The sequence below is a fragment of the Bactrocera neohumeralis genome, chromosome 2 (genome assembly GCF_024586455.1).
Source record: "Bactrocera neohumeralis isolate Rockhampton chromosome 2, APGP_CSIRO_Bneo_wtdbg2-racon-allhic-juicebox.fasta_v2, whole genome shotgun sequence".
NCBI lineage: Eukaryota > Metazoa > Arthropoda > Insecta > Diptera > Tephritidae > Bactrocera > Bactrocera neohumeralis.
The window spans coordinates 22,933,706-22,956,862 of NC_065919.1; the positions used below are offsets into that span (position 1 = coordinate 22,933,706).

At 35.7% G+C, this 23,157-nt stretch overlaps 2 protein-coding genes across 2 annotated transcripts in view; both read left to right on the top strand.

The window, feature by feature from the left end:
- The first annotated feature begins 950 nt into the window (after positions 1-950).
- Positions 951-6,284, top strand: LOC126751231 (mucin-5AC-like). Its single transcript, XM_050461306.1, has 3 exons — positions 951-980; positions 5,304-5,472; positions 5,602-6,284. The coding sequence occupies exons 1-3, from the start codon at positions 951-953 to the stop codon at positions 6,282-6,284; spliced, it is 882 nt and encodes a 293-aa protein (XP_050317263.1).
- The window catches only part of LOC126768107 (acetylcholine receptor subunit alpha-like 1), a 294,729-nt gene continuing 276,856 nt past the window's right edge, over positions 5,285-23,157 (top strand). The window contains exon 1 of the mRNA XM_050486001.1: positions 5,285-6,269. The gene's annotated coding sequence lies outside the window, so the exon portion shown is untranslated. The remainder of the gene's footprint in view (positions 6,270-23,157) is intronic.

The window sequence follows — 23,157 nt, forward strand, 5'->3', positions numbered from 1 at the left end:
AATCCATTGATTGATGCGATGTGTGAGAAGGGTCGTCGTTTTGTTGAGACCAAATGTCGCCGAGATCATGCGCTTTCATTTCAGGCATCAAATAGTCGGCTGTCATGGCGCGATAATGACGCCATAATCGGTTAAGTTTTCTCACCGGCATCATTTTTGAAGAAATATGGACATATAATTCCACTGACAAAACCATTGTTTTTTCTGGATGAAATGGCAGCTCTTGAACCTCTACAGGTTGTTCTTCGTCGCAAATGCGGCAGTTTTGTTTGTTTACATACCCTCATACATGCCTCATCGCTCGAAAACGTCGGACTACTCGGAAGGTTAAGCGACTTCAGCTCTTTCATGAGCTATATTTTTTACGTTTTCAATTTAAGATCTCGACGTAAAATGTGCCAAGTCATAGCATACGGCAGTCCGTGTTGCTGAGAACCGCGCTGAATCAATTCTCCACGGTCTTGGTGTAATATTCGGTCGAATATTAACCAATAATGAATGCTGGGTCCCAGGATGGTTGATGATGTTGCGAATAGCGCGCTCAGTAGACCGATTATGTTGACCATAAGTTGAGCGAAGTGTGCAAAACACATTCTTTACAGACCGTGAATTTTTTGGTCGTAATAAAGTATGAACGTTGTTCTGCCGTAAGTATACCTTCAATAATGGAATCTCATAAAAAAAAAAATGCCAAAAATTATAGCCATAAGAACAAAAATAACATGACAGCGTGACATGACTCACGCGTGATCTGTCAAACAAAAAGTTTTCCATATAAGAGCTTTATTTTGATTAATTAGTTGTATGGCAGCTTTGCTATAGTGACCCGATATTGGCGGTTCGCAAAAATGAACAGCTTCTTAGGGAGAAAAAAAGTTGTGTGCAAAACTTTTGGTCGATATATGGACAACTGAGGGTTCGCAAATATAAAGATGGACAGGAAGAGGAACATGGCTAAATCGGCTCAGCTTTTTATGCTGGTAATTCATAGTAAATAAATTAATATATTTTTAATAGGATCTCTGACGTTTTCTTCTGGCTGTTAAAAACTTCGTGGCGAACTCAATAAACCATGTTCAGTGTAAAATTATAATTCCTTTTGTGTAGCCATTTGAGGTTAATTTAAACTTTGAATATCAAAGGTTCAACAACTTCAGTCGGTCTCTTAATATGTACATTTTTTTGTATGTTACATTATTTTTATTATATTTTAACTTTATATTTTTTGTTGTAAAGGTGTTTCTTTCTACACTTCAAGTCCACCCTAATACAAATTTATAAAATTAATTACTTTAAAACACTCTACTCAAAATGAAGTATATTTTATATGGTGAAGCGGAAAAGCTTTTAATAATATTGATGCATTTCAAGTTATGAAAATACTTAAAAAAAAAATTATTGTATTTTGCTCCTCTTCATTTCACTCCCATGTAGTATGCTGCAGTACGTAAGCGGATTTCTGTTTTTTTGTACTGATATGCTATATAAACATTAACGGTTGCAATGTCTACAAACAAGTCGACTGTGTAGAGAAAAAGCACGTAAATGCGCTGTAATTTATATATTAATAAAATGTTTTTTTTTCTTGTTTTGTTTTGCATACTTTTGTGATCAGACGTACAAACTTACTTGTATGTGGAATACATATAAATTGGCTCGCTCTCAGGCTTTAGGTTAGATCTATGCAGTGGTTTTAACGAATTTGTTTAATTTTTTGTTTGTACCACGGTGTGTTTCCCTTTCCTGTTTGGTTTTTTGATAAGCCCGATATAAAGACCGCAGTGCCCGCTGGCAGCCTATGAAAGAAAATTTTTGGCAGTTTTTCAAAATAGCAACGCAGCAAAATGAAATACACGAGTCAAACGAAAAAAAAAAATAAAAATAGAGACCTACAATTTTACAAAAACGCATAAATGACAAGTAAGGAAGGGCTAGGTTCGGGTGAACTGAAAATTTTATACTCTTGATACTTGTAAGAAGCACAGTTCGAGAAATTCCTTCAGGAAAATATAAGAGTTGGGGTTAGTATTGACCCGAGTTTAGCTATTTTTGCGAGTAACATATACTTTGCCACATACTAAGAAAATTGTTCGTTAGTCTCATTAAGATACCTCATCGAAAATCGTCTTATTAGGTATATGGGGGCTCAGGGAAGTATTGACCCAATTCATCTCATGTTTGATACATGGAATGTCTATTGTCAGAAATGGCTCTTTCTGAATTTCAATTGTATATCCCTTAATTGACCGATTCGAAGGTCTTTATATTAAGTAGATTGGGGCTGAGGGAAGTATTGATCCGTTTCAATCTTCTTTAATACACAGAAATACTAATTATCAGGATAAGATTTTCTTTGAATCCATATCCCATACATTGACCGATGTTTTCGGTCGAAAGTCAACCATAGTTACTGGAGTCTACTTTTATGGTATTTGAGGGCTTGAACTGTGTTGGTTGGATTTGGAGCGTTTTTGGTCATAAGGTTATCATCGACATATTTATTCGATTCAAACCTTTTTTAATATGTGACCTGGTCTACGGAAAGGGGGCTTAGGTGTCAAAAAAAAGGTGAACAATTAATGAGATAACGAGAAACTGACGATTATTTTTAACAGCTTTTCCCAGAAAACTAGTTTTCGCACGTTAGCTCCCTTTTCGTAGACCAGGTCACATATACGGATATGCTATTATTAGGAGAGGATTTTCTCTGAAATCATTCTACGCTGTAGCAACGTGTTACAAGAGTATAAAAACTGTCCAATTTGTGGCAAAGCGAGAAATGGTATTAGAGAGAGCAGGAGAGATAGATAAATCAAGCTTATTTTACTAACATACATATATGTGTATTAGTAGAAAAAATCGGAATAAAACCACACATTTCTACCTTTTTCATGCCAAGCATATTTTTGGGCGCTCTGCACATGCCGCTGGGCCGTTGCCTATTTTTTGCGATGCGCGTCGCGAAAAGCAGATATAAAAATTAATTTAATTTTGCTTTGTATTTATTTATGTACATATTTCTATATATGTATTTTATGCTTAAATTTACATAAGTACATAGTAGATAGGATCTCAAACAAAAAAAAAATTATGGCTTTAAGTTTAAAGCAGCCAATTTTGGTCACTGATAAATTTGTTACTCTTCGAAATATCAAAATCCAGCTTGGTTTCCAGACAAAAAATAAAAAGTGAAGCATACTTTTGTGCGCTGCTAATAACTTAGAGAGCACTTGCCTACTTTTAAGCGCTGTCAATATTACAAAGTACTAATTACACTTTCGCATTTTACTTATAAACATTTTCTCATATTTTTCATTACAGATGATGCAAAACAATAGCAACAAAGCATAGAAGCAAAAAGCAAAAACAACACAACAAGCGCACTCCAAAGCCACTCATTGGTTGTGGCCCATAAACAGCCGAAAATTGCGGTAATAACACTCAGCGTAATTAAAAAACCAACTAAAGTCGCTATTAAGCCGGAAGCAGTGCCACAGCGTGAGAGAGAGAGAGAGAGCGTCCAGTGAGCGGGCGTGTGTAGGGTGAAGCACACAGGCGATAGAGTTTAAATGGAGCACTAGAACGAACACAAACAACCGAAGGCATCAGCATTGTTTGCGTGTCAGACTTTCAGGCGCATAGTGTGAAAGGCAGCGCGAGAGAGAGAGGGAGGGAGAGAGTAACATGCAAGCTATTTATAGCAAATGGACACAGCATACGAGCACAGATAAACACGTTAATTACGAATTGAAAGCATTCTTAAAAAACGGCATATAAAAATTATTTTCTACAGTTTTTTCCTTCAATAACAACAACTTCCGCTAGAAAGAAGTTGTTAGGGTATTTGTTTACAAAAACAAGCTGTGTTCGAAGCTTTGGGCCGCTAATGTCAAGCACATTTAATGCTCCTCGCCGCAGGCTTATGAAACTGATACTAGAATATGTTGTTGTTGTGTTGAACACAACAAACGTTGGTAGTTAGCAAGCAAACAGCCTAAAAGTAGGCAATACAAAAGAGCAATTAAGCGAAATAAGCAACTAAAGCAAGGGAGCGCCAAGTGGAAGACCAAAGAAAGGCAAAGATAAACCAGCAATTTTAGCGAAGAGTAAATGGACTGTCATTAGCAGTGGTTGTTGGAGTATAACGGTAACAGCAACATTAAAAAAGAAAAATAATCGAAAAAAAATTGTGCAAAATCATAAAAATTCATAGCAAAAGGCAATGTACGAAAATTGCTAAAATAAGTGCAACAAAAATTATTAGTGAATGAAAATAATTTAAATAATAACAACAAAAACTCAATACCAGCTGCCTAACTTAGCTTGATTTGTGCGCCACAGGAGTGACTGTGGAGACAGTGATGCCGTAGCCGGCACTAATGACAGCGAGTTCATTGCACCAACAGACCGAAATGGCACGAGAGCTTGCAAGATAAATAGAAAAAACAATAACAACAACAGCAACAAAATAATGACTACATTGTGCGGCTGTCAGTTGGCATTGTGTGGTTCATCTGTCTCGCGTAAGTGAACGGGCGCAACAAAACTAATAAGACAGCAATAAAATATGACAGTGTGCTGCAGCAAATCATAACAACAAAAACAATACAACAATAAATAATAAAAAATTAAAAAAGCAGCAATTCATGAAGAATAATAGTTAATAAAAATAAAAAAAAATGTAAAAACGTAACTAACGGAATTGTTAAAATTGTTTCTAAGCACATTTCTAGTTGTAGTTGCGGCCAAAATCGGCGCTGCAAAACTCAAGTACTCTAAACTAGTATTTAATTTTGTTTAACAAATCGATGAAAGGCGCCTAAAAGTGCACAGCAAAATCACAAAAGCGCAACACGTTCATAGCTGCAAACGAAACATATAAAAATAAGCAGCATATATTTAGGCGCAAAAACAAAACGGCGAAGTGCTTTTCATTGAGTAACAGTGTGCGTTTAACTAAAACCGGTTTGAAGCCGGAACTAATTCGTATTAAAAATAATTAAAGTAATTAAACGAATAATATTAAATTAGACACAAAAAGATTTAAATAAAAAGCCAAATTGAGCGCATTAAAAATTACGCTCATTTAAAGGAGTTTAACGCCGCCAAAACAACAAAAGTTTTATCAAACAGTAAATCTCTCGATTGCATTTAAAACCACTACTACTACAAATACAACTACTACAACAATAAAACGTTAGAAATTTACTGCAAATTGTCCTCAAAAGATGTGCGCCTAATAGCCGACTACGCAGCACGCCGCAACCTAAACGCATCTAACGAAACCAACGCTGCCATTCAAGATTAACGCAACACTGCAACGCCAACGCAACGGTGGCGGAGGAGGAGGCGGGCATGTATTAGCTACCGCCCACACCACCACCACGACAGCGGCGGCGCCGCAGCAGCCGCGTACAACAACGCAATTACCGAGTGCTAGAGCAACAACAACAGTCACTACCGCTGCAGCCAGTGCAGTGTACGCAGCAGCAACAGCAGACACATGTGTTGTCAAACAGCAAGGACTGCAACAACAACAACAACAAACACAGCCACAAACACAACAACAGCAACATCAATATCACACACAACGCCATATAGCGTTATTGGTGCGCAGTAGCAGCAGATTTGCTGCTGCCGCTGCCACAGTCGCCGCCGCCATTTTTGCTGCTGCCAGCGTAGCGTGCGCTGGCATTTTGGCGGGCGCCACACCCACGCCCACACCCGCCAACGCCGCTGCCGCCACTGCCTCAGCTACAACCGCAACAACAACCGTTTCATCCTCAACGGCCAAATCGACCTCCTCGCATGACAGTACAAATGCTCGTATCGCTGTGAGTGTGGCAACTGCGGCCAATACAATAAGTAGCAGCAACAGCGGCGGCGTCGCAAACGCAATTTCAACGCAGCAGTGTTTAGTTGCTGCTGCTGCTGTTGAATTCTATACAATACAGCGGACAGGCATATCGCGTAACGCAACTACTTGCTCTACGTACACATCCGCGTCATGTGACAAATCGAACGGTAGTCGAACTCGTAGTAGAAAAAAGTGTCGTGTACGCGATCGTGATCGCGGGCGTGTTCTTTGGCGTTCGGCGTACGCCAGTAGTGTTGATAGCGTTCGTGATAGCTGTGCGAGTGAGCGTGTTAATGAGTTGAGTGTTGCTGGTGGCAACGAGGTGAACGTTGAGCGGCGAACGGAGCGTTACGAGCGCAAAATTGGCGCAAGGCTGCGATTTGTAGGCGATGCAACGTTTTGCGGAAGAAGTGTGAGTACACGCTAATTAATTGAAAATCATATTATAATATAGTCTGATTAATATTCATATTTAGTATAAAAAAAATCGATATGGAAGCGTGAAAAAAATGTAGAAATAAATATCAAAGAAAATTTTGATATTTTTATGTAATAGTTTGATGGGTATTAATGTTCACCAAATAGTCTTCGATCTAGAGTAGTTTTTAATTTTATAAAAAATAAACGAAAAAACAATAACTTTTTACACTTCACACTCTCAAAAATTGGTTGAAAGAAGCCTCAAGCCCCAAATCATCTCCAAGTATAAGATCGGAATGGTGGATCCTGCGCTTTCTGCTATTTTTCTTCATTATTTAAAAATAATAAGCAGTATCTACTATTTGATTTAAATATTTCGTCCTTATTTTGGTTGGAAAATGAATTCACTATAAAAACTTTCTCTAATAATTATTTCATGAGCCTCACTGTTTAACATAAAACATGTCTTCAGAAGTATGCCTTTTAATGGATACATATAGTACATTTCTTATCGTAAACAAGAAAAAACGTTAACTTCGGTTGCACCGAAGCTAAATACCCTTTACAGGTGCATTTCTCTTAGTAACTATGTGTTCAGTTTGTATGGATTTGTATATGCTATAGTAATCTGATCTAAACAATTTTTTCGGAAATTATGTTATTACCTTAAGCAGTAATCTATGTCGAATTTCGAGCAGATATCACGTCAAATGTGAAAGTTTTCCATACAAGCTCTTGCCTTAACCTGGATATAGTTAACCGATCTGAACAATTTCTTCGGAGATTACATTTTTGTCTTAGAAAATAATATATACCAAATTTTGTGAAGATACTATACATTGTCAATTGCACAAGTTTTCCATACCAGCACTAGATTCCAATCGTTCAGTTTGTATGGTAGCTATATGCAAGTTAACTCTGATATTATATCGTCAAATGTGAAAGTTTTCTATACAAGAACTTGATTCCGATCGTTCAGTTTATATGGCAGCTATATGTTATAGTAGTCCGATATCGGCAGTTCCGACCAATGAGCAGCTTCTTGAAAGAAAATGACGTTTGCAAAATTTCAAAACCATGTCTTAAAAACTCAGGGACTAATCCGTGTATATACAGACAGACGGACAGTCGGACATGGCTAAATCGACTCAGCTCGACATATTGATCATTTATATATGTATATACTTTATAGGGTCTCCGACCCTTCCTTCAGGGTGTTACAGACTTCGTGACAAACTTAATATACCCTGTTCAGGGTAGAAATATAGCTACAGCTTAACTTATTTAACTCCTTTGCTGAGTTATCTTAAGCAGACACTAAATTTTGGGGTTACATAGTATAATTAAGTCCGAAGTTCTAGCTTTGAAGCTTGATATCTCCTTTGTATTTTGAACTAACACTATAAATCTAACGTAGCTTTAGCTGGGTGAAACTTACCAAGTATTTGATTATTACTGAAGTCTATTATTTACCTGCGTAATCTGAAATATGGGAATTTGTTATAAGCAAATGTCATTTATGACATGCTGCAGATTGTTCGAGTTCTCAGAGTAATGGAGACCTTACTTTCATGCATACAGACGATTGTAATTGTCTTAATTCCGTTGGCTGGCGAATTTAATTGTGTTCGAACCCATGTATGCCCACATATATTTCGTACACGTGCATACGATGACAAACAAGAACAGCAATTTATATCTATAAAGAAAAGGTTATTACAAATATTCAATGATCTGCAAGATCAACTTACCGCAGTGTCTCAGCCTATCTCTTCGGCGTTCGGAAATTGAGTGAATTATAATCGGCGTTCCAACAGTATGGACACCGAAAACGAACGTCGGGAATAAAGGACACTGCGATAACTCACAATAATGTGCTTAAACTAGTAATTCACAGTGGTCCTTAAACTGATTAAACTATTAACTATAAATTCGTTACAAGTAATCGCCGTTTTGTTACAGTAATATATACCGTTATCTCATGATAATTGATCTCTTTGATAAATTTCCACGAATTGAGACTTGGCTGTATCTTTCAAGAGGGAAATATCGAGTTATCTATATTTCGTTAAAGCTGCGTTGTTGGTTTTTGTAAAGAAAACATTAACCTGCTATTTTTTGATCAACTATTTAGAATTTTTTTAGCAGAATAGCTACGCCAGATTTTCTTTTTCTTTGAGATACTATTGGAGATTTGTATGACGTATAAAATGAATACAGATATTAGGTTGAATTACCTTATGTTAAAGACCTCGAGGGAATGATCTCTGGAAAGAAATTGTCATAACCGAGGCCTTTTGGAAGTAAAATACTAATCCTACTACCAAAACCGCGGAAATTCCTTCAGGGGCAGGCAAAAGTATATATTAAAAACTGTTGAGAAAGAATTAATTAGCCATTATTCGAAAAAATCCTCAATAAATTAGATTCAAATTTAGTTCTTCATGACTTACATTGCAGTTCACAAACTTAGACTTATTCTAATTACTACACTTGCTTTTAGTTCGCGTCAGATAAAATTATACTAAAAAGATTTTCAAATGAGCTAATAACTCAACCGAAGTGGCTAAATTTAATATATTGAGTTAATGTGGAATACGTCAACCAGAGACCAAGATATGCATATACCCATTTCAGTTTAAATCAGCGCCAAACCACATAGTTTTTAAGAAAATCTGTTCATTTTCATTTTATTAAAATATTACATTTTGACTAACCTTTCCGGCACAAAATCAGATGGATAGACGGAAATCATTTTATGGCGTATATTTGCAACAGAAATAGGGTTGTTTTAATTTTGACATTGCTCAGATATAATTGAGAACATATTTTGAAGCAGTTTTCCATATAATCAAATCATTATAACCAGCATATGGGAGTTGGAGATAGTGTTGCCAGCAACACATACTATTAATATGCCACATACTAATAAAAAGCGCCTAGGGTTTCTTTAAGGTGCCTCATTAAAATCACCAATCAAATGGTGTAAAGTCAGCCGAATGTTCAAAAACACTGTTATTAGTTATTGAGTAAAAGACGCTCTCCATTTTCTTTAAGCTAACTCACATATTGGCTGATGTTTGCAGTATAAAGTCACCCGAAAGTTTGAATATCTTTCCATTAGATATATGGAGGCTAAGAGAAGCTTCTATCCTTTTTTGACAAGAAGGCAAGAAAGCATTATCACTGAATTTCAATTATATATTTCACACATTGACCGATATTTATGGTCAAAAGTCAATTATAGCTACTGAGTTCCACATATTCTGTACATATGTAGACGCTTAAACAGTTTTGGTTCGACTTGTAAAAATTTTGGTTATACCATGGCATATTTCCAAAGCATTATTTGTGCAAAGGATTCTCGTTAAATTGACTGCTTCTTGATTTGCACACCAGAATGTGAAAAAATTAAAAGGAGTTAAAAATTGTATTATCTGACAAGTAGGCGTGGTTGTAGCCTAATTTTCGTAAGATATGGAATTTCACCTAAAAGATGGCGGTGCCATGCTTGTTGTCCATTTTTGAAGCTGGCTTCTGTAAAGCGTGCTTATACTTACATACATACAGATGGACATAGTTACATCGACTCAGTCCGTTACGTTGATCAGTTATATATTTATTTAAAATTATATGCGACATTTCCTTCTGAGTGTTACAAACTCAGTGGCAAACATAACGTACGTTACTCTATTCTGAGTGTAGGGCTATGAACTTTCAGCCTTTTCATGCCTATGTTAAGCATTTCATTTCCAACTTTAGCAATGAACTTAAATTTTTTTTCTAAAATATTGTTAAAAAAAACAAATAGGAAAACACTCAAACACATATTTACGCATAAAACCAAGGAACATGCTATAAGATTGCTATGAGCTTTAATTAATTTTATTTGGCTATTATTCTTCTAGAATGCAATTATTTAATTACGTGATTGTAGCATTTTTCGACAACACATATACGTACTATATACACTATTAGTATATGTAGATAACAATAGATGCATATTTGTGCTCATACAGGTATGCGCTTTGTGTGCTTGCCTTTTGGTTTTCTCATTAGTTCATTACAGTTATAACTTATATCCACATAAGAGGTTGAGGTTTAGTGAACTTTGCACATGTGAGAATTCCAACAATGGCTTCACTCAGGTTGGAAGTGAACAGTTGCTAGTCAAACAATACAAGCGATGGCATACCATATATATATAAGTATGTGTTTGTGTATGTAGCTAATTGTAATTATGTGCACTTATAAGCATAGGTCATATTTCTGGCTGTGTGTATGTGTGTGTAACCGTTATTATGGTCTATTGTCATTCATTGTATACTTCCGGCTGCATTCAAGAGGGAAAGAGCACACACACACAAACGTACGAAGGCACACAAAGCCATAACAATGCCATTAAGTATAAGCAATAACAAAAGTGTATTCTAACGGAGCTTTAAAAGTCATTCATGATACCTGAATAAATCTTTTATTGAAGGCAATAAATAAGATGGTTCAAAATATTAATGCTTTACAATGGAAATAAAAAAATTACCAGAACTGTGAAATAAAAAATTAAAATAATATTTTCATGATTTTTAAAAACGATTGGTCTAAAGCTTACACTAAAATTAATTTTAGTTTTTTTTTGCTAAATGCAAGCTTTCACTATTTTAAGCGAGCTAACTGAATTAAATTGCAAAATCATCAAACAAGCTTCACAAAATTCGGTGAAAGCTTTCATTTTTCTATAAAAATAGATACGCTAAAGCTCATCGAAATTGCAAGTTGGTGTTTTTAGTGAAAGCACTAATTTTTTCTTTAAAAATAGTCTATAGCTCTTCGAGAAAAACTGTTTGAAATTCAACGAACGTTTTTTCTTAAAACAAAAATTGTTTGAAGCTCATTTAAAAAATTTCAGTGAAAACTTTCATTTCTCTTCAAAAAATTTGTTTTAAACTCATAAAAAAAATTTTGTGAAAGCTTAAATTCCTCTGAAAAAAATAGTCAGGCTAAAGCTCATCGAAAAAAGTTGTAGTTGGTGTTTTCGGTGAAAGCACTCATTTTACTTTAAAAAATATAGCTAGAGCTCATTGAGAAAATCTGTTTAAAATTTAAGGCAAGCTTTCGTTTCTCTTAAAAAAATGTTGCAATCTCATAAGAAAACATTAAGTCAAAGCTTTTATTGTTCGATAAAAAGGACAGGTTAAAGCTCATCAAAACCAGTTGTACAAACTGTTTTCGGATTTTTTTTTAAAGAAACAGGCTATAGCTCATTAAAAAAATTGCACAAAAAAGCTCTCATTTATATTTTAAAGAAACAGTCAACAGCTTATCAAAAAAATCTGAACAAAATTTCTTGAAAGTTCATTATTCTTTAAAAAGAATGGTCTAAAGCTCATAAAAAAGAGCTGTACAAAATTCAGCGAGAATTGGTCATATAAATGTGTATAAAATTCAGTGAAAGCTCTCATTGTATACTACAAGATCGGATCTTTTTAAAGAAAAAGTCTGAAGCTCATAAAAAAAGTAGTACAGAAAAAGCTCTAATTTACATTTTAGGGAAATAGATCACAGCTAATCGGAATAATTTGTACGAAATTCGGTGAAAGCTTTCGTTTTTCTTTAAAAAGCGGTCTAAAGCTCATCAAAAAACGTTTTTTAAAATTCAGCAAAAGCTCATCAAATAAATGTGTACAAAATGCAGTGAAAACTTTTCTGCACAAAATTTAGAGAAAGCTTTTGTGATTTTTACAAATAAATTATTTAAACTCTTCAATAAAAGCTGTATAAAATTCAGCAAAAGCTCATCATTAAAATATGTACACAATTCAGTGAAAGTTCTCATGGCACAAAGCAACTTCGAATTTTAATTTTAAAGAAACAGTTTATAGTTCTTAAAAAAGTTGTACAAAAAAAGCTCTCATTTATATTTTAGAGAAACAGTTCACAGCTGCTCGAAAAAATGTGTACGAAATTTGGTGAAAGCTTTCGTTTTTCTTTAAAAAAAATGGTAATATTCAGCGAAAGCTCATCAAAAATCAATTCAGTGGATACTCTCATTGTTCTACAAAAAGTATACAAGCTAAACCTCCTCAAAAAAATCTGTACAAAATTCAGTGAAAGCTTTTTTCTTCTTTAAAAATAAATTATATTAAAGTCAACAATAAAAGCTGTACGAAATTCGGTGAAGGCTCTTATTTTTCTATAAAAAAAGCTCATCATAAAAAATTGTTTAAAATTCAGATTGATGTCATCAAAGGCACTCGATTGATTAGTTAGATGCCAAAATATGAACAAAATATTATATTAATACGTCTGAATGTTTCTTGTACAGGATGCGTAGTGCTTCATGTCGGTACAAAAACACTGCTAAGCCTAAAAAATGTTATAATCGCCTCCTATAAGAAGATTATTATTTGTTTAGAAGGTATCAAAGAGGAAGGAAAAATTAGCATTTTTTGCAACAATAGTTTGTCATGAAGGTTTGCCTTAAGCACTTATTGATTTGAGGATTGCCGATAAATATATTTTTTTAAATAATGAGACAAAAAGAATAGTGGTTTTAAAATTTGGTGAGCACAGGAAATTACCAATGATTTTTTCTTGTAGAAAGTGAACAGTTTGATACAGAATATGATATGGTGCGCCATCTAGCGGAAATCTGTAATTATGAGGATTTTTTTTTTATAATTTACGGGAAGCTACAAACCGCCATTGATAATGAATTTCAAAGACTGTTTCGTTTCCTTGAATATGAATATGGATCAATAAGTATTTTGACGCAAGTCCAGGGCAAAACGGTAACTTTTCGGGCATAAAATCCTGTTCCATATAACTCAAATGGATTTTCTGTTCATCAAATATAGTCTATAATATTAAGCACTACAAGTTAGTGTGAAATGAAGCAAATGAAACAGAAAACCTCCTTCTAAAAGTGTAATGATTTGTTATAAGCTAACCAACAAAATTGGATGGCAAACAAATGGCAAGGAAAAAGATGGCGCACCCTGTGTGTGTGGCTATATGCGTACAAATTTATTCACAGCATTCAATATACCGTATTTCGTTAAGTACATATTTGCACAGTAAACAAAATACTCATAACTGTTTCTAAGGATTGCTTTGTATATGCCACAATTACAATTACAAATTATGCTTTGAGTGGCAAGGCACAGACGAAGGCATGCGAGTGAGTGAATCCACCGACATAATATGCGTTATGTCGCTAAGAATAACTAAGCTACAGAATGTGAGTTATGCGTAAGGACAGCAGTGAAATGGAATATACATATATTCATACTGTTATATGTATGTGTGTGCGTGTGCGTGTATAAATATTGTTTTTTTTTCTAGCTTATTCCCATTCGGCATTCACACAGCCCCTACAGTTCCGCTGTGGTATTTAATTTGTCTGATTTTGTTTACTTTGCTATACATTACGCTTCATGACATATCTATATATATACAAACATACACATTTAAAAATATACTACTCTATTATGTATGTATGTATATGCAAGTGTGCGCCCATATTAGCTTTGCGCACCCACTTGGCGCACTAACTGGCTTTATGACTGACGAAACGCTCAAACCGAAGTTGGTCGGTTGGCACCGTTGGCGACTCTTCCAATTACGACAACAACAAAAACAAATGCGGTAGATATGTTGTCCTAACTAGTACTACTTTACTATTTGCATCGTTAGCGTTCTGCTTAATGCGTGTACGCTTCTGCGGGTTATTTGCTTTTGACTTTGCCAGCTTGACTTGTTATCCCTTTTGCAAATGTTTTCAGTTTTTTTCTTGCTTCTGTTCTGACTTACATTTTTCTTCATTCTTTATCCTACGCGTATATTTATATGCTGGCAACTTCAACAACCAGCCAGACTGGAGACTTCATTGTTTTGTGTACTCAAACCTGTGCGCCAACCACTCCCCACTCACCGCTTAACCTCCAGCTTAACTCCTTTGCTTGCTCTCACCTATCACATTTTATTTATTTGCCATTTGCTCTATTTTCGGCGACAATTTACTTCATTTTCTTGTTGGTTGTTCTGTTGTTTAGTGATTATGTGAAATTTGTGTGCGCTTTGATAACGATGTGGCATGCCAGTATCACATAATTTATGCTTTTTAGAGAAGCTGTGATTTTTTTTTTTGGAATATAAATTTTATATAGATATAAAGGAAGTACCGAGGTAGTTTTTTTTTTTTTATCGAAAATCCTCATATATTAGTAGCTTAAGCATTTTTGGGATATATATATATTTCTTTTTTCCCAAATACAATATTGTCTGTTCAGTGTATAAAAATGTAGTTACTGAATATGAATTGTTAAATAACAATAATAATGAAACTGTGATGTTTAAAAAATAGTAAAACTAAAGTGTATCTTTACGATATTGGTACATATTGCGAAATATATTTATGTAAAAAATTATATGTTTACAGAGCCCAAAATATAAATTTTAGTGTCAGTTAAAGAGCTTCGAGTTAGCAAACGGTATACCAGTTTTAATACTTGTTTGAAAATAATTCATAATATTGCTTTAAAAATTGTGTCTTTGTGACCTTGAAAAGTTATCGTGATACTATACTGACGTTTCTAAGAAGAAAAAAAAAAACGTATATAATTATCATAAATATTATCACCAAGAATTTAGCTTTATTAGGTTAGGTTAGATTAAACTGGCCAATAAGTCCCGTAAGACTAGTTTGGTCCGTTGCTGCTGGTTAAAGTGCAGTTGCTAAGTCTAAGAGGAGTAGTCAAACTATAGGATGCCTACGCTTGACGCGAATTTTAACAAACTCTGCGGCCTGACTATCGATCCCTTCTCAAGAGTGTCATACCGTGGGGACCGCAGATGCTTACAGCGTAGTCTTGCCAATGCGGGACAAATGCACAAGAGATGCTGCGTTGTTTCCCTGCTGCCCTGCTCTAAGCCTTCCTGCAGTTCAGACAGGGATTAGTTAGTATTCCCTTCATGTTCCTACAGTCTATTCTATCGAGTTTTGCACACATGAAACTCGTTCTGTGTGATCGTCCTATAGGCAATGCATGACTTTCCAAATGTTGATTACCCAGTATATATGCGACACTATGATTTGAATTGCCTACAGGTGCATTAGAAGCTAGCCCCACGGCTTTCTCAATACAAATACCTCAGGTAAAATAAAATGCAGTGGTCTGCTAACTTAAAAAGTTGCCTTATACATCACCTCCATCGTCCATTTTCGAGCCATTCTTCTTCTTTATTTGCATAGACACCGCTTACGTGATTATAGCCGAGCTAACAACAGCGCGCCAGTCGTCTCTTCTTTTCGCTACGTGGCGCCAATTGGATATTCCAAGCGAAGCCAGGTCCTTCTACACTTGGTCCTTCCAACGGAGTGGAGGTCTTCCTCTTCCTCTGCTTCCCCCGGCGGGTACTGCGTCGAATACTTTCAGAGCTGTAGTGATTTCGTCCATTCGGACAACATGACCCAGCCAGCGTTGCCGCTGTCTTTTAATGACAGACACATTTGGTTTGCTTCCTTGTCCAGTCTGGAGAAAGCAGAACTTAGGGCGCGGGTGTTGAGGCCGATCAATATCGTCGGCATACGCCAGCAGCTGTACACTCTTATAAAAAATTGTACCTTCTCGTTTCAGTCTCTGCAGTTCGAATTATTTTCCCCAGCAGTAGATTGAAGAAGTCGCACGATAGGGAGTCGCCTTGTCTAAAACCTCGTTTGGTATCGAACGGCTCGGAGAGGTCCTTCCCAATCCTGACGGAGCTTTTGGTGTTGCTCAACGTCAGCTTACACAGCCGTATTAGTTTTGCGGAGATACCAAATTCAGACATCGCGGCATAAAGGCAGCTCCTTTTCGTACTGTCGAAAGCAGCTTTGAAATCGACGAAGAGGTGATGTGTGTCGATTCTCCTTTCACGGGTCTTTTCCAAGATTTGGCGCATGGTGAATATCTGGTCGGTTGTTGATTTTCCAGGTCTAAACCCACACTGATAACGTCCAATCAGTTTGTTGACGGTGGGCTTTAATCTTTCACACAATACGCTCGATAGAACCTTATATGCGATGTTGAGGAGGCTTATCCCACGGTAGTTGGCGCAGATTGTGGGGTCTCCCTTTTTGTGGATTGGACATAGCACACTTAAATTCCAATCGTTGGGCATGCTTTCGTCCGACCATATTTTATAAAGAAGCTGATGCATGCTCCTTATCAGTTCTTCGCCGCCGTGTTTGAATAGCTTAGCCGGTAATCCATCGGCCCCCGCCGCTTTGTTGTTCTTCAGGCGGGTAATTGCTATTCGAACTTCTTCATGGTCGGGTAATGGAACGTCTGATCCATCGTCATCAATTGGGGAATCGGGTTCGCCTTCTCCTGGCGTTGTACTTTCACTGGCATTCAGCAGGCTGGAGAAGTGTTCCCTCCATAATTTTAGTATGCTTTAGGCATTCGGATATAGATATCTCGAGTGTTGCGCGTAGCTTACATGCCTTTATGCCTTTACGTTTACTATGAATCTTCTTTCCCAAATCAAAAATTAGGTCAATACGTTGTTTGTCCAACTGTCATTACCCGCCGAGCTATGGCCGAAGGTTCTGTAAATTCACCTACTTCCCGCCGATTTTGCTGCGCAGTTTTCAACGAAGAGATTTATAGGTGGTAGGTTTAGTCCCAGTTCAAGAGCCACCGTTGGAGTTGTTCTTAAAGCTCATAGCATATAAAGCATTGGTAGCTTTCCTCACCCTTTCTTCCACGTTGTGCTTCAATAGCAGTTTGCTGTCCCAGACTACCTCAAGGTACTTGGTTCGGTCCTTGCAAAAGAGTTGTGTCCCATTTATCGAAGGGAACCTCCATAGATGAATTTTGTGCCTTCTTGTGAATATAAATAAATCCGTTTTCTCAGGATTCAACTCTAGACCCGCTTGCGATGCCCAATTTCGAACTGTTTTGTATTTTGCTTTATTAAAAAGATAACAGTTTGCCATTATGTTTTAAAGACGATTTCGGAGAAGTGATCACCGCAGAGGACTCGCTCTGTCCTTTCTTTTCTCCCCCAGAAGCTTCTCATTTGTCAGAACCGTCAATGTCGAATCAGTATAACACATAGCTACCTCACAAACTGAAAGTTCGGAATCAAGTTCTTGCATGGAAAAATTTTGTATTTGAAGAGATATCTTCGAGAAATTTGGTACGAATAATGGTCTAAAGAATTGGTGCAATCTCTGAAGATATTATTGAGATCGGAGCACTATAACATGTAGCTGCCATACAAGTTTCCGATCTATCTGAAGTTCTTGCATGAAAACTCTTTTATTTGTCAAGACACCTTCATGAAATTTTGCCTAGGTTATCATCCAAGGCATTGCTATGACTTCCGCATATATTGCTTGGTTCGATAAAAATCGGAATAAATTCCTTTTTATACCCTTTTATGCCATAAAAAATGCATAAAACCGAAGTAATCTTTTTCTTGTTTGTTATAAATTAAAATGAATGCCTTTGTCTCAAACAGCGCACAGTTTCCGAATGATCGAAGTAGTTCGAACTTACACATATAATTTTGGATAGCTGATGTTTAGTTCTAACTGTCTGTGCGAACAGCTGGTATAATGCGTTCGATTCGCTACCATTTAAGCGAACTTAAAACAGCTATTATTGTTGGGTGGCTTATATATCAGTGTGGTTTTTTTTCTATATATACAAGTATTTATACATAGCAATAGATAACTTTCTTACCGACAGAATAACTTCTTTTTCTTTGATGTTTTGAAAAGGGAAATTTCAAGAGAAATTTGCATAAATTACTATTTTTTATATTGCTCTATTAATGCACGAGACATGAATGAAGCACTTCTCAGAAAGTTTATATCAATGCTTTAGCTGTTTGAAGTAATTCTTTACGAAATTGGAGATATTTGAGTATGCTCTGGATTACTTTAGGTTTTTGAGAGGTATTAAAGGTATGTGCGAGCATAAATGTGAATTGTGTTTTACTTACTATGAAAATATTTTATTTACAATGAAATATCGAACAAACTGACGGTATTACAACAAGCTGTGGAACTATTGAAGCCGCGTTAAATGTGGGTACTACGAAATGCTGAAATATTCTGTTGAAATTTGAGTTGAGTATGAGTGAACTTCAGTGTGGCACACTAAATGCTCTTAAATGTTCTTAAATGTTGTTGTTTATTTTGCGGTGTGTGTGAGAAATGTATGACAGAGCATAAAGGCACACATATAGACCTCGCAAATATAAATATGCCAACAGAAAACATTCGATACAGACCTGTGAACACACAAATGTTTGTCAAAGCAGACTAAATGATACATATGGAGATATATATACATATATATGTATATGTGCGTGCGTGTGTATATGAGCTTAAGTGTGTTTACTAGTGGCAGTTTTCGCAACATTGTGCTATAAAAATAAAACTTGCCTCACCAAATATTGTAAAAAATATTTTTACGATAATTTTGGTTCGTGCTACAAAACTCATCTACGCAGAAATAACGTTGAATGTTGTCAGTTGAAGGCGCAAAGTCGTATTTAAAACAAATACACATACATTTTTTGCATGAAGTATGTATTTAACGAAAATACTACAACAACATAATAATAATAATTTCATGAGTTGTTGTGTGCCTTGCCTTGTCTTGTTGGCACTCGTGTTTTTTTTCAGTTCCCGCAATTCTTTTATACATCGGCCGTTTTCGTTGCTCAAATGGCACTTTTTATGTTATTAAGAAAATCGAAAAGCTGCAAAATATTACACTCATATTCCACAAATATACGTTGCGTTAGTTTGTATGTATGTATTTTTATGTTTTTACAATCTGCGTTGCTAGCTTGTCTGAGTAGGCTCAAGTTTCTGCTGATTGCGCACGAATGCGTGGCTAATAACGAGAGGGGAGGAAAAGGCAGCTGTGGTTTTCTATACATGTGTTTGTAATGCTGTAGGCCTGTTTGTGTTTTTGACATTACTTAAAAAACTCATAAAATTTTATATACGAGATTTTCTTTAACTCTAGAAAAATAAAAAAGTTTTACAACTATTAAACCAATAAAAAAAATTTATGATTTTCAAATTAAGTGCTTCTTTTTTGTGTGGAGTTATTGTAATTTAACATGATTAAATTTAGGAAAATTTTATATTAGTTGTATTAAGAAAAGAATTTTTTAATTAAAAGTACTTAATGCCTCAAAGAAAACATTTTCCTCTTTGGCTCATTGCGTAACAATTAGTCCAGCGGTATTACATCGCACGTGCTTGGAGGCCTCGCTAAAAAATCCTCACCAAAAAATGTCTAATATATGTTAAATTGAGTGTTTCGTTGACTGTATGGCATGTAACTCCGTCTTGTTGGGACCAATTGTCGTGCACATCAACTTCTTCCAATTCAGCCACGAAAAGTCATTAAGACTGTATTCTAGTCTAGAATCCCGAATTTCAATCGTTTTCTGCAATTGATGAAAAGCGTACGATATTTTGACTATCCATTTTATAACATTTGTTTATTTGAAGAGAACTCAAAATTACTTTAAAAACATGTAAGGAATGGCTAAGTTCGGGTGCAACTGAACATTTTGACCGGTAAGCTGCTTTGATGTGGCTTTTTCGACTTCGGCGCACCTTTATCACGATATTCGGCCGATTGATCGTATGTCTCTGGGTCATAAGCATTGATTCAAGACTCATCACCGCATTGTTTCACAGACGTTAAGACGAAGGAGTTTTTCGAAAAAAACTGAGTGATTTTGGAACCATTCGTGCTTTCACTTAATAAATGATCTTTCAAAACGGTTTCCACTAAGCTTCCCGATATTTCAACGATACCAGTAAAATATCTGACTGTTAAGGGGGTATTCTGGTCTAGAAGCATGAATTTCAGGTAATTTTTAAAGTGTCGTAAAAAAAGCAATTAATATTTTTACTATCCATTTTTTTATTAGTTATTTGTTAATTTTAGAAGAGTACAGAAAAAAATTAAAAACTAAAAAAAGTAAAAAATTTCAAAAATTATGAGCTGACGAAGTGGGGGTCTCTAAAAATTTCCATGTGACCATACCCATGATTTCAACCCTCCTAGTTATCTGAAACCAAAAAAAAAAGATAGTTAATCCAGAATAATGTCGCAATAGCCGGAACTGCGGAAAAGTGGGAAAACATTTTTTTCACAAAATGGCGACTGTCTGAAAAAAAAAGTTTTTTTGGATCACTTTTTCTGACTATTTCGAATTTTTTAAAAATAATAAAAATAAAAATTTGGGAATGGGGCTAGTTCCAACCATAGACAAGCCTATAAAGAAGACTCTGTAAAAATTTCAAGTAAATCGGTCTAGTAGAACCTGAGAAATTGTGGGTATCGTTCCGAAAAAGTCAGTTTTGAGAAAAACGCGTTTAAAGTTTAGGAGACAATTCTAGTGAACACGGAAGCCACGTCACAAAATCGGCTGTATCTCCGAAAATAAGTCGAAAAATCCTTCCAAGGTCATATTTTTGAAAGTCTAAACTTTCAAGATATGCAAAAAAAAATCGAGTTTTTTTAAATCCTAGACAAGAATACCCCCTTAAACATTGATTCTCAAGCATCAATTCCTTTATTTTATTGACGTGTTGATCATCAGTTAATATCATCGCGTCCTCCACCCTTTTAGAGATATATTTTGACCACATAAATTATTGAATAATGAAAAACTTCGATTTTTTCAAAACTCTAGGCAAGAATACTCACTTAATCATGTTTCTAAAGCGTTACCCAAAGACTTCAAACATTTTGATTTTGAAGAGATATGGACCAGTAATCCACTGTGCCTGCAGAGCATGCCAAACGGTGACTTTTTGAGTAGTAACCGCGTTTCAAAAATGGCTTGTGGATTGCCGTTATCCTAAATGCAACATTGTTTTTTAATAACGTGCCCTTTCAATCAAAAGTGAGCTTCAGCGCTGAACACTTTTTATTTTTTGCTGATTGATTCCACGCTCTTAAAATTGTTGACTTGCAAACTGGTCCAAGTGTTTTTTTACGTCCTCATTTGGGGTAAGGGTTCTCCAATTCAAAATATTTTGCAGAAACCGGAACAAGTAATAGTCCAAAGATGTCAAGTCGATAAAATACAGTGGGTGTACTAACACATCCCACTCAAGCAGAAAAAACGTTTGGTAAGTCATCAAAATTGTATGAGGTCTCGTATTATCCTATTGGAACACTACACCTTTGCTATTGATAAATTCTGGCCTCCTCCGTTTGATTACATCACGCAATTTGGCCAGCTGAGCACTAAAGACTTCAAAACTAATCCTGGTGTTAGCGGGAAAGTGCCTAAAATATACGGCTTCTTTGAAATCCCACCAAACAGACAACATAGTCCTTATTTTGCAATGACGCTTGGTCATCACATTACATAATTTTTGTCTTGCTTGTACTCCAATTTTACCTTTTTGATAGTAGCGTAGTAAAATATTCCAAAAATCCTGTTTTCGATCAGAAATCTACGAGAGGGCACAAAAACTATTCCTGAATATTTTAGAAAATTTAATAGTTATATGTTTTTTTTTTTTTTAATTTAAATATATTTTTAGTAATCAATATGACTTCCCTTGTTATTTATTATTGAAGATATACGAAATGGTATCCACCTAATTAAATCTTGCAATAAAGACAAATCTTAATTTGCTCTTTCCCTTTGGATTGCTCTTCCAATAATGCTTGGCCCTAAGGCATACACTTTCTTGGACAAAATGTCCCATAAAATTTCGATGGGATTTAGATCCGGACTTATTGCAATTTATGAATGTTTCGTGCTTTCCCAAACACCTCGAATAGGCGCAGCTTTTTGAATTTATGAGTTGTCATGTTGAAAAGCCCAATATTGTTAACTGAACTGCACTAACACGTTATCTAAAAGATCTATGTATTTTTCTGAGTTCATTTTGTGTGACACAAAACAAACTTGAGTCGGAATTGAGATGTTCAAATTCGGCCCATATTATAAACGATCCGCATTGAAAGTTTTTAGCGAATCGGGTTTCTTTCTCACGACGAATATCACGATAGTAATATTGAAAACCGTCGGGGCCATCTAAATTAAACTTCTTCTCGTCACTAAATATGGCGTATTGCAACTCGATGGCCCAGAAAAGGTACTTTTCTGCAAACTGAAGTCGCGCCAACTTGTGTCTTTACAAAAGTCTAGGTTAAGCACTTTTCTTTTCAAATCGAATGGTGTTATCTGCTTTCAGGATTTGTTGGACGCGTCGAGTGGTGACTGGAAGACACAATTGCCACCCAATTTGAGAGGAGCTTATGTTCTTATTAACCGCCAAACACCTGATTTGTCGAACTTGCCTTTTTTATTGTTGTCGGCCTGTTTGAGGTGTTTTACCATAGGTCTTGGGATCCTTTAGAAAATTTTCAATCGTATTCTTATTTCTTTTCATACATATTTCTTTTCATCCGCGTGGCAATTTTTCCTATGGATATTCTAGCTTCTAAGAATGCTAGTATTTGGGACTGCTCCCCAATAGTGAGTTTGGTACCGCATGGCATTTCTGTATACAAATTGATATGAGGCAGACATTAAATTTATTTATGCGAACACTTACCTACATCTAATAGCGACAAACAAATAACTGTCCCATATAAATAGTTATTTCGGTTTCGCTAAGTGTGTATATATACATATTTATATATACAAATACAATATATTCTCATATATACGCGCAAAACAGTAAGCTCAAACTGAAACCGATTTGCCAATGCGAAATGCCAGCGTAAAATAATCTGAAAAAAAAAAAACTAGCTAGTGAGCGCAAGACAGTAAACCCAAACTGAAACCGATTTGCCAATGCGAAATGCCAGCGTAAAATAACTGCCATTTTC